Source organism: Rhineura floridana, chromosome 1 (assembly GCF_030035675.1).
Source record: "Rhineura floridana isolate rRhiFlo1 chromosome 1, rRhiFlo1.hap2, whole genome shotgun sequence".
Classification (NCBI taxonomy): Eukaryota; Metazoa; Chordata; class Lepidosauria; order Squamata; family Rhineuridae; genus Rhineura; species Rhineura floridana.
This window is the reverse complement of record NC_084480.1, coordinates 155060538-155074211: the sequence shown is the minus strand read 5'-3', so window position 1 is coordinate 155074211 and position 13674 is coordinate 155060538. Positions and strand designations below refer to the sequence as shown.

Here is a 13674-nt window from a genome sequence, read left to right as displayed (position 1 = left end):
TAATTGAACCTGCGTACGCTGACATAAGTCCTGAAAAGGGCATGTCAGGGGAGGGGCTGAGGTGAGGGGACTTAGGCCACATCCAACTTGTGTTTGGAGCACTCTGCAGGTTCCAACTGAGGCAAAAGTTACACCGGGAAAAAGATTGGTCTACGAAAATAAATAGAACTCCATGGAGAGGGCTTACTCCTCGACAGGGATATTTGGGAGAGAAGGCTTTTACTTTCTGGTCCCTGCACGCAGCTCCCGGCTGAGCTGGCATTCAACCTACCAATCCTGAATGGCACTTGGATGCGGTGGAACTTTACATTGGCACCACTCATGCCAGCTTTTCCTGAGATGGATTGCTCTATAAGGCCCAAACAGGACTGATATAAGTTTCATATTTACCTAACTTGGCACAGGAAGGCAGGCATGTGAAAGCATCAGATGAAATAGAACCATTATTGGCTCTCCCCCATAGCCCACCTGTGCCACCTCTTGAGTGGAAAAAATTAGAAAGAGAATAGGAACAGGTAAAAAGGAGATGACAAATTATGATTTGCTGCCAACCATATAATTAAGTGGCACTCACAAAGGAATGCCAAACCATGTTTTGGCTTATACATGAGACCCTTTGCGACAATGAGCAAGAGGCTGCTCAATCAAGCAGGGGCAATGAAACCACGCCCCACAACAAGATGAGAAGAGTACTAGTAGTGGGAGACTCCCTACTGCAAGGGATCAAAACCCAAGTATGCCGAGAAGATCCGTGGACTCGCCAGGTATGCTGTCTACAGGAGGATGGATTAGAGATGTGACGGAAGGGTTGCCATCACTCATCAAGCCCACCGACAGGTATCCCTTTCTCCTCATCCATGTGGGAACAAATGATACTGCCAAACGGAGCTATGAAGAAATCACATCAGACTTTGAAGCTCGGGGAAGGAAACTCAAGGACTTTGGGGCCCAGATAGTTTTTTTTATCCATCCTTCCAGTACTTAGAAGAGGAGTAGAAAGGGAAAGAAAAATACTCCATGTGAATGAATGGCTACGAAGGTGGTGCTGATGTGAGAGATTTGGATTCTGGGACCATGGGCTATGGTTCCTGGAAGATGGACTGCTGGCAAGTGATGGGTTGCATCTCACAAGGACTGGGAAGAATGTGTTTGGCCACAGCATGGAGAAGTTCATCAGGAGGGGTTGAAACTGAATCCTAAAGGGGAGGGAGAACTAAACTTGGTGGTAATGACTGATGAAGGCTTATGCACAGTAGTGGGACCAGAGAGATCGGCTCTAATAGGACCCAGTAACAGTCCTCAGAAAAATGTAGTAAGGAAACCAAGCTATAAATCACATGGTCTTCAATGTCTGTATACTAATGCACAGAGCATGGAAAACAAGCAGGACGAATTTGAACTCTTAATAAAGGAGGGCAATTACGACTTGATAGGTATAACTGAAACTTGGTGGGATGACTCTCATGAATGGAATACAACAATTGAAGGATCTAGCTTGTTCAAGAAGAACAGAAGGAATAAAAAGGGAGATGGAGTTGCGCTATATGTTAAAAATATATATCCCTGCACAGAAATACAGGAAGATGAGCTTGGTAGCTCCACCGAGAATGTCTGGATTAAAATTAATGGGGCAAGTAATAAAAGGAATGTGGTGCTTGGAGTCTACTACCGACCACCCAATGAAGGAGAAGATGAGAATGTAACTTTTGAAAAGCAAATTGCCAATGTTTTGAGGAGGCATGATGTAGTAGTAATGGGGGGTTTCAATTATCCTAATATCTGTTGGGAGACAAATTGTGCCAAACACGGCCCCTCCAATAAAATTCTGACTTGTGTTAGAGATAACTTCCTCCTACAGAAAATTCTTGATTTTAACAGAAGCGAAAGCTGAGAGTAGCCATATGCGCACCCTGGACTTCAGGAAAGCTGATTTTAATAAACTCAGAACAATTGTAAGTACTGTTCCATGACAAGCCACCCTAATGAGAAAAGGAGTCGAAGATGGGTGGGAGTTTCTAAAAAAGGAAATTCTAAAAGTGCAATGGCAAGCAATTCCAACAAGGAAAAAAGGGGGGAAACAACAGAAGAAGCCAATGTGGCTTCACAAAAAGCTTAGAGATGACCTGAAAACAAAACAAAACAAACACATACAGGAAGTGGAAAGAAGGCCAGGCCACAAAGGAAGAGTACAGGCAAGTATCACGGAATTGCAGGGATGGTGTCAAGAAGGCTAAAGCTGAGAATGAGCTGAGGCTAGCGAGGGATGCTAAAAGCAACAAAAAAGCTTTCTTCAGGTATGTCCATAGTAAAAGACAGAGAAAAGAAATGGTGCTACAGCTACTCAATGAGGATGGCAAAATGATGACGAAGAAAAGGCAGGTGCTCAATTCCTACTTTGGCTCAGTCTTCTCCCAAAAAAGGGTCTATGATCCTCCCAGGAAACATGAAGTAGAAGGGGCAGGATTGGAGCTTGAAATTGATAGACAAATGGTCAAGGAATACCTAATCACTTTGAACGAGTTCAAATCTCCAGGGCCCGATAAACTGCATCCTAGAGTATTGAAGGAACTGGCTGAAGAACTCTCAGAACCGCTCTCTATTATCTTTGCGAAATCTTGGAGGACTGGTGAAGTGCCGGATGACTGGAGGAGCTAATGTTGTCCCTATCTTCAAAAAGGGCAAGAAGGAGGAACCGGGGAACTACAGACCAGTTAGCCTAACATCAAAGAGTATTTATCAATAGTTCCTTCTCAAACTGGGCGGAAGTAATGAGTGGGGTACCACAGGGCTCGGACCTGGGCCCAGTGCTCTTTAACATTTTTATTAACTACTTGGATGAGGAGGTACAAAGCATGCTTATCAAATCTGCAGATGATACAAAGTTGGGGGGCATAGCTAATACCGTGGAAGACAGAAAGAAAATTCAAAGGGACCTTGATGGGCTGGAGCGTTGGACTGAAAACAACAGAATGACATTCAACAGGGATAAATGCAAAGTTCTACACTTAGGAAAAAGAAACCAAATGCACAGTTATAAGATGGGGAATACTTGGCTCAGCAGTACGACATGTGAAAAGGATCTTGGAATTGTCGTTGATCACAAGCGGAATATGAGCCAACAGTGTGATGTGGCTGCAAAAAAGGCAAATGCTATATTAGGCTGTATTAACAAGAAGTATAGTTTCCAAATTGCGTGAAGTACTAGTTCCCCTCTATTCAGCACTGGTTAGGCCTCATCTTGAATACCGTGTCCAGTTCTGGTCTCCGCACTTCAAGAAGGATGCAGACAAACTGGAACAGGTTCAGAGGAGGGCAACAAAGATGATCAGGGGACTGGAAACAAAGCCCTATGAGGAGAGACTGAAAGAACTGGGCATGTTTAGCCTGGAGAAGAGAAGACTGAGGGGAGATATGATAGCACTCTTCAAGTACATGAAAGGTTGTCTGTGATGTTCCTATATATTAGTGTATATATGATAAGTGCTGGTTGTTTAGAGTATACATGGTAAGTAGTGAAAGAGGAGGGGGAGTGAATGGGCAATAGAATGCTTGATGATTGGCTGAATGTTTAAGATGGCTGACAGTATAAACGAAAGGATGACAGGTAAATCTGGGGAATGTGAGGTGGTAAATTGTGGAATCTGGGGGGAGAAGAGAAAGAGTGGATTGCTTGGTGGGATTTGAGAGAGTTGTTTGCCAGGAGAGAGTGAAGAAGGAGGGGGGTGGAGTTCAGATTAGTATTGAGTAAAACCATATGCTTATGTGTCTTAAGAAGAAATCTTGTTAATCTTGTTAGCTTTGTTATCTTTAATAAATATTTAATTTGGTTTACCAAAGGCCTGATCCTTGGCTGGGGTTTCACAGACCAGAAGGGAGGGTAAGGTAATGACCAAGGCTGAAGGGGAACTGTAACAAATGGTGGCAGCGGTGAAGAGAGTAACAATACCAGTATTCAGAGTCTCTGGGAATACTAGTATTGGGACGTTACTGGTGGTTGCTTAGCAGGGGGATCTGTTGAGATCTGTGCTAGAGCGGATAGGAAAACCATAAGAGAGAGCGGTCCGGACTGGTGGAGTCCCTGGTGGTGCCTAGTGACAGGCAGTAGCCACGCGCAGGTAGGAACCTGACAGGGAGAGCCAGGGAAGGACGCATCACATTGTCACATAGAGGAGGGCCGGGATCTCTTCTCGGTCGTCCCAGAGTGCAGGACACAGAATAATGGGCTCAAGTTGCAGGAAGCCAGATTTCGAGTGGACATCAGGAAAAACTTCCTAACTGTTAGAGCCATACGACAATGGAACCAATTACCTAGAGAGGTAGTGGGCTCTCCGACACTGGGGGCATTCAAGAGGCAGCTGGACAGCCATCTGTTGGGAATGCTTTGATTTGGATTCCTGCCTTGAGCAGGGGGTTGGACTCGATGGCCTTGTAGGCCACTTCCAACTCTACTATTCTATGATTCTATGAATCAATCAAATAAATGATGATGGTTTACATTTATATCCTGCCAGTTCTCCTAAAAGGAGCCCAAGGTGGCAAACAAGAAGTGATAAAATAAAAACATCTTAAAAACAAAACATTTTTTAAAAAATAATTCCGATACAGATGCAGTCTGGGAAAAAGGTATCTATCTGCTTAAAAGGTTTGTTGAAAGAGGAAGGTCTTCAACAGGTGCCAAAAAGACAACGTGCCTGCCTAATATTTAAGGGGAAAGAATTCCAAAGGGTAGGTGCCACAACACTAAAGGCCTGATTCCTATGTTGTGCAGAACAGACATCCTGATGAGATGGCATCTGCAGGAGGCAGAATGCAGTGATCGACTGGATGAAGTGATCTTTCAGATATTCTGGTTCCAAACTGTAGGGCTTAGTTATGATTATCACATCAAACTATGGTTAAGGAACCTTGGCGTAATGTCTGAATTAACCAATTATGGTTTGGTGTGTGTCTGCAGAAAATTGTCTGTGCTGTGTCTGTGGCTTGGTGTGATGTCCAAATTGTCAAATCACAGATATTGTCATCAGTCCATCCTCAGAAACTGCTGCATATGGAGGCAAGAGTAAACTTAGGATGCCAAGTGCTGGAAGAACCAAAAACCAAAGATGATAAGCAGTTCTAAACCATGGTTTGCAGGTTTGTTTGGAGGGTCAAACCACATGTTGGGTTCTATATTATTATAATAACCATGGTTTGTCAGGATGTCTGCGCTTCTCTCTCAACTCCTTACCAGTTGTAACACATGAATAATCACGGTCTGCGGTCCAAAATTCCACTCATTGTGATTTGCCACAGAAAGTGTTCCAGCAACCTCTCATGAGGGCGATGAAATGAATTCCACCCTATCCCCCAGTCCGATAGTTGGGAAGATGGCAAGAATCTTCCCTAAAGTTGTTCTGTGATATTGTAGTACAAAACTGGAAAGGAAGGCTGAGGCTTCTTGATTTGGCCCTGGGCTTCTGAGCATTTTGGTGCTCTGGCCACCTGAGCAGTACACTGTCAACATAAGCCTCACCCCACCCGCAATCCAGCTGGAAGCTAGATTAGGGATCATCCTTACAGCTGCACTGGGTTCCAAGGCCATCTCTGAAGCCAACCATAACCACAGATTCAAACTTGGAGCTGGAAATGGAAGCAAGGCTAACATCACATGAAGGCAGACCACAAAGTCCGGGACAAAATAAGGCCTGGCGAACACAAATATTTGGTTGGCTAGGAAGGGTAGCTGAAGTTTGTGGACTCCTGGCCCTGGCCTACAGGTTGTCAGTTACTGAGAATTACTGAAATATTTTATATTTATTGCTACCATAAAAGTTTATTATTATTATTATTATTAGAATATGTACAAGTCACCTTCTATTTCTTTTTAGATATCAGGCTTAGAGAAGCTACGATGGAGGCTTCACAAATACATTCTCAGTTTGCACCAAAAACTACCAAGAGAGAAAAGCAACAGTAATTCTCCCTTTAAAAATATTGAGCTAGCATCAGTCTTCAGATCAAATCAGAATACACAGAAAGAAAGCAATTCCTGATTGCCATGTATGCACTTAAGGGAAATGAGAAACACAACCTGTCGTTTACATATGAAGGAGGATTCCCCCACCAACACCTTGTCACAATGGAAAGGGGTCCTTAATCACCACCCACACAATCAGACAGGGAAATGCTACATCAGCCTCCTGCAACAAGTGAGATTTGATGGATGTACATCAAGCTACTATCTTACCTGAGTAAACCAAATTTTTCCCTTCCAGGACTTGTCCAACCATCAGGCACTCTGCCTGCCACTGGAACATGCGAACTACTCCCAAACCATGGTATTTCTCCAGGACCGCTTTTGGAAGACCCCAATTTGCTAACAGCAGTTTGTCAGTTTGCTCATCAGGAATATCCATGTAGTGCTGTTGCCCTAGGTGGAAATCCAGCAATCAGACTGGGAATTTTTCCTCAAGGGTGAACATTTACATGGCTCACCACATATCAAAGAGTCTTGCAGTACCAGCTTAATTGTGACATAAACTGTCTTGCACTAGCCTCTCTTCATCAGATACACCGCGGCATATATATGCACATACACACTAATACAGAGAAATATTGTAATAACTGGGCCAAACAGCCCTTAAAGAAAACATATCTGTGATATTGCTATGAACAGCCTAAATGCGTACATGAGAATGACAGCTGTCTAAGCGATAAGACTATGAGCTCGAATCTTTCTACCTTAAGATCTGTATTAAGAAAGGAACCCACAGTAACGACTCAGTCGAAATCCAACGATTAAGTAGCAAAGCAAGCATCGCGGAACAATCACATGTGACCTACCAAAATACTAGGGGACCTGGCTTTGGCTCCCGGGGTCACTACTTCGAGGATCTGCTCGGGGGAGCCTCAAAGCAGAATGACTTACCCGAAGGGCAGACGCTTGGGCGGAGGGAGCATTCCAGACCGGGAGGGGGACTCAGCACTAGGCCCCTCAGACCCTCTCCGCGGGGCGAGTGGAGAAACGCCGCCATCTGCCTGCGTCCGGGCACCTCCCTTGCCTGCTCCTGCTAGCTGCGCCCTTCCGCCGCCATTTTCCCGCCCAGGCATTCAAACTGCCGGGAAAGACTGAGGCTCCTCCTTCTCACTTCCCTTCAGCCCCCTGCAGGCTCCATAGACTAAACGGTTAGACTAACACACTGCGCCGGCAAAGTTCAGAACGTGGTCGTATCTTTTGCGTACAAGTTAATGAAGGAGAACAAGGCTTCTTTACGCAACTGAGCGCTGGATTTAGCTTGGGAGGAAATCTTAGAGACAATATAAAGAGATTGACTTTGGCTGCCACCTGAGAGATTTTTGACTGAAAATCTAAATCAGATTCAGCTCCATCTCTAACCTGTAATTATATAACTGGACTACGTTGCAACTCCATCGTCAGCAATCTCATTCACGTCCACCCCTCTACTACGAATGTAGGAAAATATGTCGTATTTATATGTAAATTAGGAGAGCTATTATAAAAGCGCTTAAAATTCCAACAGTTTTTTTCCCTATGAAAAATCAGACTTCCAGGGTCTTTTGTCATATGGCTTCCTATGCGTGTGTGCCTTCAAGTCGATTTCGACTTATGGCGACCCTATGAATCAGCAATCTCCAACAGCATCTGTCGTAAACCACCCAGATCTTGTAAATTCAGGTCTGTGGCTGCCTTTATGGAATCAATCCATCTCTTGTTTGGCCTTCCTCTTTTTCTACTCCCTTCTGTTTTTCCCAGCATTATGGTCTTTTCTAGTCAATCATGTCTTCTCATGATGTGTCCAAAGTATGATAACCTCATTTCATCGTTTTAGCTTCTAGTGACAGTTCTGGTTTTTAATTTGTTCTAACACCCAATTATTTGTCTTCTTCACAGTCCATGGCATCTGCAAACCTCTCCTCCAAAACTACATTTCAAATGAGTTGATTTTTCTCTTATCCGCTTTTTTCACTGTCCAACTTTCACATCCATACATAGAGATCGGGAATACCATGGTCGGAACCTGACTTTGGTGTTCAGTGACACGTCTTTGCATTTGAGGATCTTTTCTAGTTCTCTCACAGCTGCCCTCCCCAGTCCTAGACTTCTTCTGATTGCTTGACTACTGTCTCCATTTTGGTTAATGACTGTAACAAGATATTGAAAATCCTTGACAAGTTCAATGTTCTCTTTATCAACTTTAAAGTTACATAAATCTTCTGTTGTCATTACTTTAGTCTTCTTGACGTTCAGCTGTAGTCCTGCTTTTGTGCTTTCCTCTTTAACTTTCATCAGCATTCGTTTCAAATCATTACTGGTTTCTGCTAATAGTATGGTATCGTCTGCATATCTTAAATTATTGATATTTCTCCCTCCAGTTTTCACACCTTCTTAATCTTGGTCCAATCCCACTTTCCGTATGATATGTTCTGCATAGGGTGATAAAACACACTGCTGTCTCACACCCTTTCCCAGGTCCGGCTCCAGGCATGCCCGGGCCCTTGGGCACCAGCCTGCCCCGGGCCCCTCCGCTCCCCTTCCACGATCCGCAGCAGGAGTGCGGATCACAGGAAGGAGCTTCCGAGCTGCTTGCCATCCCCCTGCTATCCCCCGCTTCACCTACCTTTCTCTGCTGTTTTTTGCGGCTGCATGCACTGTGCACGCAGGATTGCCATCAATCAAGATGGCGGTCTAAGTTTCCGTAAGGGGCTGAAGCCTCTGCCACCATCTTTGTTGATGGCACTCACGTGTGCGCATTACTGGCATCAACCAAGATGGCGGCAGAGGCTTCAGCCCCTTACGGAAACCTCGGCCGCCATCTTGATGGATGGCAACCGCAAAAAAACAGCAAAGAGAAAGGTAGGTGAAGCGGGGGGATGGCGGGTGGTTCAGAAGCTCCTCCTGGAGGATCATGGAAGGGGAGCAGAGGGGTCCCTCAGGGGCCTCTGTAGCTCCAGGGGCCCTCAAGCCAGTGCCCCACCTGGCCGCCCTTTAGAACCAGCCCTGCCCTTTCCAATGGGGAACCCATCGGTTCCTCCATATTCTGTTCTTACTGCAGCCTCTTCTCCAGATGCTGTGGCACCCCCATTTCTTTTAAAGCATTCCATAGTTTTTCATGATCTACACGATCAAAGGCTTTGCTGTAATCTATAAAGCACAGGGTGATTTTCTTCTGATTATTTATTTATTTATTTATTATTTGATTTATATCCCGCCCTTCCTCCCACCAGGAGCCCAGGGTGGCAAACAGAAATGGCTTGGTCCGTTCCATTATCCAATGTATGTTTGCAATATGATCTCTGGTGCCTCTTCCCTTTCTAAATTGAGCTTGGACATCTGGCATTTCTCACTCCATATATGGTAAGAGCCTTTGTTGTAGAATCTTGAGCATTACTTTACTTGCATGGGATATTAAGGCAACAGTTCTATAATTACTGCATTCATGGGATCCCCTTTCTTTGGAATTGGGATGTATATTGAATACTTCCAGTCTGTGGACCATTGTTTTATTTTCCATTTGTTGACAAATTTTTGTCAAAATTTGGACAGATTCAGTCTCAGGAACTTGTAGCAATTCCGTTGCTATGCCGTCTATTCCTGGTGCTTTGTTTCTTCCAAGTATTTTAAGAGCAGCTTCCATCTCACTTTCTAAAATCTCTGGTTCTTCATCATATGGTTCCTCCATGAATGAAACTGTCATCCTTGCATCTCTTATATAGTTTTTCAGTGTATTGCTACCATCTTCCTTTTATTTTGTCTTGGCCAATCATTGTGTTCCCGTTGATTATTCAACATCCCTACTCTTGTTTTAAATTTCCCTTTAATTTCTCTAATCTTTGGAATGGGGCTCTTGTTCTACCTTTTTTTATTATCCTCTTCTATTTCTATACAATAACTATTGTAATAGTTCTCTTTATCCCTACGTACTAGCCATTGTATTATTGCATTTAGGGTTCTAATCATATTTCTATCTCCTTTTCCTTTCCTTCTCTCTTTAACCATTTTCAGAATTTTGTCAGTCATCCATTGAGGTCTCTCTCTCTTTTTAACTAGAGGTATTGTCCTTTTGCATTCTTCCCTTATCTGTGGCTTCAATCCATAGTTCTTCTGTTTCTCTATCAGCTGTTTAAAGCCTCAAATATGTTCCTTATTTGATCTTTATATTTTTCTGCGATGTTATTTAAATTGTATTTTGGCATTGTGATTGCCAGAATGGAACATATTGGAATAGACCCCTTATAAAAGAAATTGAAAACTGACAATGGGATGTGTTAGATATACTGTATTTGAGAACATTTGAGAACCAAAACCATTCCAATATATTTTGTTAACCTTTTAACAAACAAAATGGCCTGAAACAGCAACATCTGAGAAAGCCACACCTACTAAATTCACCAGTCACTAATGACTAGATGAGATTCATGCAATAAGCAACTGAATGATAATGGAAACCGCGTTCTGATACCCGTTCCAGGCTATAATACATTTTAATAGACATTGGCCCATAACAGCAACGTCCCAGCGAGCCAGACCTACCAAATTCACCAGTCACACATGACTAGACAGGATTCATGCAATAAGCCACAAAACCTTGACAGAAACCACTTTCCGATACCAGCATTGTATTTGTAAGTAACTTTCAAGCAGAGCTTTTCCAGATGGTGAATGGGCTTTTGTCATCTGGTCAAGAGACCCTTGGCAGCCTACTATAACAATATTGCAAAGCACTTCAGGGAGAAAGTTGGCCAAATTTGTACAGAGTTGAATGCCACAGTTAAAGCAAGTCCAGTGGAGGCATACAGAGCACTGTCTGGTGCACCTGTGCTGGATCAGTTTCAATTGTTGCCGCCTGAGGAAACTGCTTGAAGTGTGGCCAACCACCTGTCTGTCCCCTACCCATTGTCCTGCCCAATGTTGAGAGACTCAGACTCAACAGCGGTATTTTCTATTTTTATTAAAGTAATGGACAGCTGCAGTGCAGAGTGCCTCATGTAACTAGCTACTCTTTCTAGGAACTCAGCTTCTAGGAACTAGCACTAGCTAAGCATGACATGAATCCAAGAAGTTGACTCAGCAACTGTTATTCCCCCCCCTCCTTGAGTCTGCTTAAATAGATTGGGAGTTATAGGAAGCCAGATTACGGCTGAACATTAAGATTAAACTTCCTGGCTGTTAGAGCCATACGACAATGGAACCAATGACCTAGGGAGGTAGTTGGCTCTCCAACACTGGAGGCACTCAGTAGGCAGTTGGACAGGCACCTGTCCAGTATGCTTTAACTTGGATTCCTGCATTGAGCAGGGGGTTGGACTCGATGGCCTTATAGGCCCCTTCCAACTCTATGATTCTATGACACCTAGCTCTATCTCTGTTCCCTCTGAATCAGGAGAGGCAGTTGAAGTGTTGGACCGATGCTTGAAAAGACAGATGTTATGTGTCCCAAGTTCTTGAGACCGGGAGATGGATATAGAGTCCATAACTTGATGTTCCTGGATTCAACCTTGTCACTGAAGGCTCAGATGGCCATGGTGGCTAGGAGTGCCTTTTTCCAGCTCTAGCTGGTTTGCAACTCTGGTCCCTTTCGGACAGAGAAGATGCATCCATTGTACTCCATGCTCTGGTAACTTCCAGATTGATTATTGCTATACGTTGTACGTTGGAGCTGCCCTTGCAGACGACTCAGAAACCTCAACTATTCCAACTATCTGGCAGTGGCCAGATTATTGGCTGTAGTTCCATTTAGATCTCATATAACCCGTTTTAAAAATAGCTACGTTGGTTGTCAGTTCATTTCCGGGCCCAATTCAGGGTGCTCATGCTTATTTAAAACCCTCAACAATTTAGGCCCCAAATATCTGAAAGACTGCCTCCTTCCCTACAGACAGTCTCCAGTTTTAAGATGTGCAGAAGTCCTCTTGGTAGTTCCACTACCCTCAGACGTCAGGGAAGGGTGGCTCACACACACACGTTTTCTTTTTAATTTTCTTATGAGAGAAGCCTTGTGGATTTGACAGATTGAATTCTGTTTCACCAAAGAGATCTGTCCAAGTCCCCCTGACCCCCAGTTTAGCCTTGTTTTAGATCTTGGAATATTCTAGAAACTTTTTAAATTTTCTTTTTGGGACCATCCTTTGGAAACATCCTAAACCTAAATATGAAATAGCCAAGGCCTAGGAAGAGGTGGATTTAAAATAGCAGAGCTTTCAGTGGATACTTAGGCTCAAATTGTTGCTCAGCCATATAAACCTCAGTGGGTTTAATCTAGCAGCTGCACAGATGTGTTCCTAGTGGTTCTGTGAGGATAAAATGGCATAACCTGTGTTCATGCTAGCCTATGTTCTCAGTAGGAGAGGTGGACAGAAATCTGATATTTAAATATCTTAAACTGCAAACCTTCACATGAAGTCGTACATGGATTCAATGGAAAATCAAAGCCACATTGCCTGAACCAACAGCTTATACTTCTGTTATAGAGTTAAGAGTAGCCAGATATAGAAAATCTAATGATTGCCAAATTGGGAGTGGGTAGAAATGCAGCAGGGCTGCATGGGAAAGCTAGATGCACCAGGGAATGCTTGGACTTGGCTTTGGGACTATGTGAGGGTAAAATAATAGCAAGATCTGGGAAATGGAGGAGATATGAGAGTAAAGGAAGAAATTAAAAAAAACACTCTTTGTTTCAGAGAAAAGAGAAGGGACTGGTTCTCTGAATTTCACTGTGACTTGAGGGAATGGGCTCACAACTGTATACAGCAGCTAGGCATGAATTCTTTGGTGGCTAGTCCCCCAAAGAGTCCTAGAGAGCCAGAATTTTGCTATCGGTGCACATTTAGCATGTGTTTTAAATTGTTTTAAATTGTTTTTAAAAGATGTGTTTTAAATTTGTATATTTGTTTTTAATGTTTTTAGCTACTGTAAACCGCCCAGAGAGCTTCGGCTATGGGGCGGTATATAAATACAATAAATAAATACAATAAATAAATTCTCTGTGACATCCCCCAAGTTGTGGAATTACCTCTCCACAGAGATGTGTCCAGAGCCTTCCCTGTACAGTTTTTGTCATATGCTGAAGATGCACCTCTTTACCCTGGCCTTTGATGGTTGAGATATATATATATATTTATCTTAGGACCCTCTCTAGTTGTGAATGTCATTTATTTTAGACTGCTTTTTAATAATGTATTTTATATTGTTGTGACCCACCTTAGGACCTACTCGTGAAGTGCAGGTAATAAATTTAACAACAACAGATTAGCCAAGGATACATCTAGTAATCTGGGCTCCTGCTGGGAGGAAGGGGAGAATATAAATCAAATAATAAAATTAATAAATAAATAATCTAATGTGGTTTTAATAATATACTTTTATAGGTGCTTTGTGCATGTAAAATGAGGCATTCAAAGGGTTTAAGAATAGTTTGCCTGTTCCCTAGTGGAAAAATCAAGATAAAATATTGAACTTGGTGAAGTTAGCCAAGCCAACAGGGTATTTTGCAACTAAGATTTTTATTTGATTTCCCAAGATCAGGGAGCTTCTGTCATGAAAATCTGAACCGATACAGGCCCTGACTTTCCCACACTTTAAAGTAGATATACTTGTCCTGAGAAGAAAAGGAGATACGATGGAGTAAAAGAATTAGGGGAACGGAATACAGTGGCAATTTATTTTACCATTTGCTC

General features: G+C 43.1%; 1 protein-coding gene across 6 annotated transcripts in view; it reads right to left on the bottom strand.

Moving 5' to 3' along the window:
- The window catches only part of POLQ (DNA polymerase theta), a 98732-nt gene extending 91608 nt beyond the window's left edge, over positions 1-7124 (bottom strand). For 5 of the 6 annotated variants that reach the window (XM_061638353.1, XM_061638371.1, XM_061638387.1 and 2 more), the window contains exons 1-2: positions 6908-7124; positions 6227-6409 (exon numbers count right to left, since the gene is read on the bottom strand). In XM_061638353.1, coding sequence (XP_061494337.1) covers positions 6227-6409; positions 6908-7013 — 289 coding nt within the window. In that variant the 5' untranslated portion in view covers positions 7014-7124. The remainder of the gene's footprint in view (positions 1-6226; positions 6410-6907) is intronic. The other variant, XM_061638363.1, reaches the window with a different exon arrangement.
- Positions 7125-13674: the final 6550 nt, after the last annotated feature.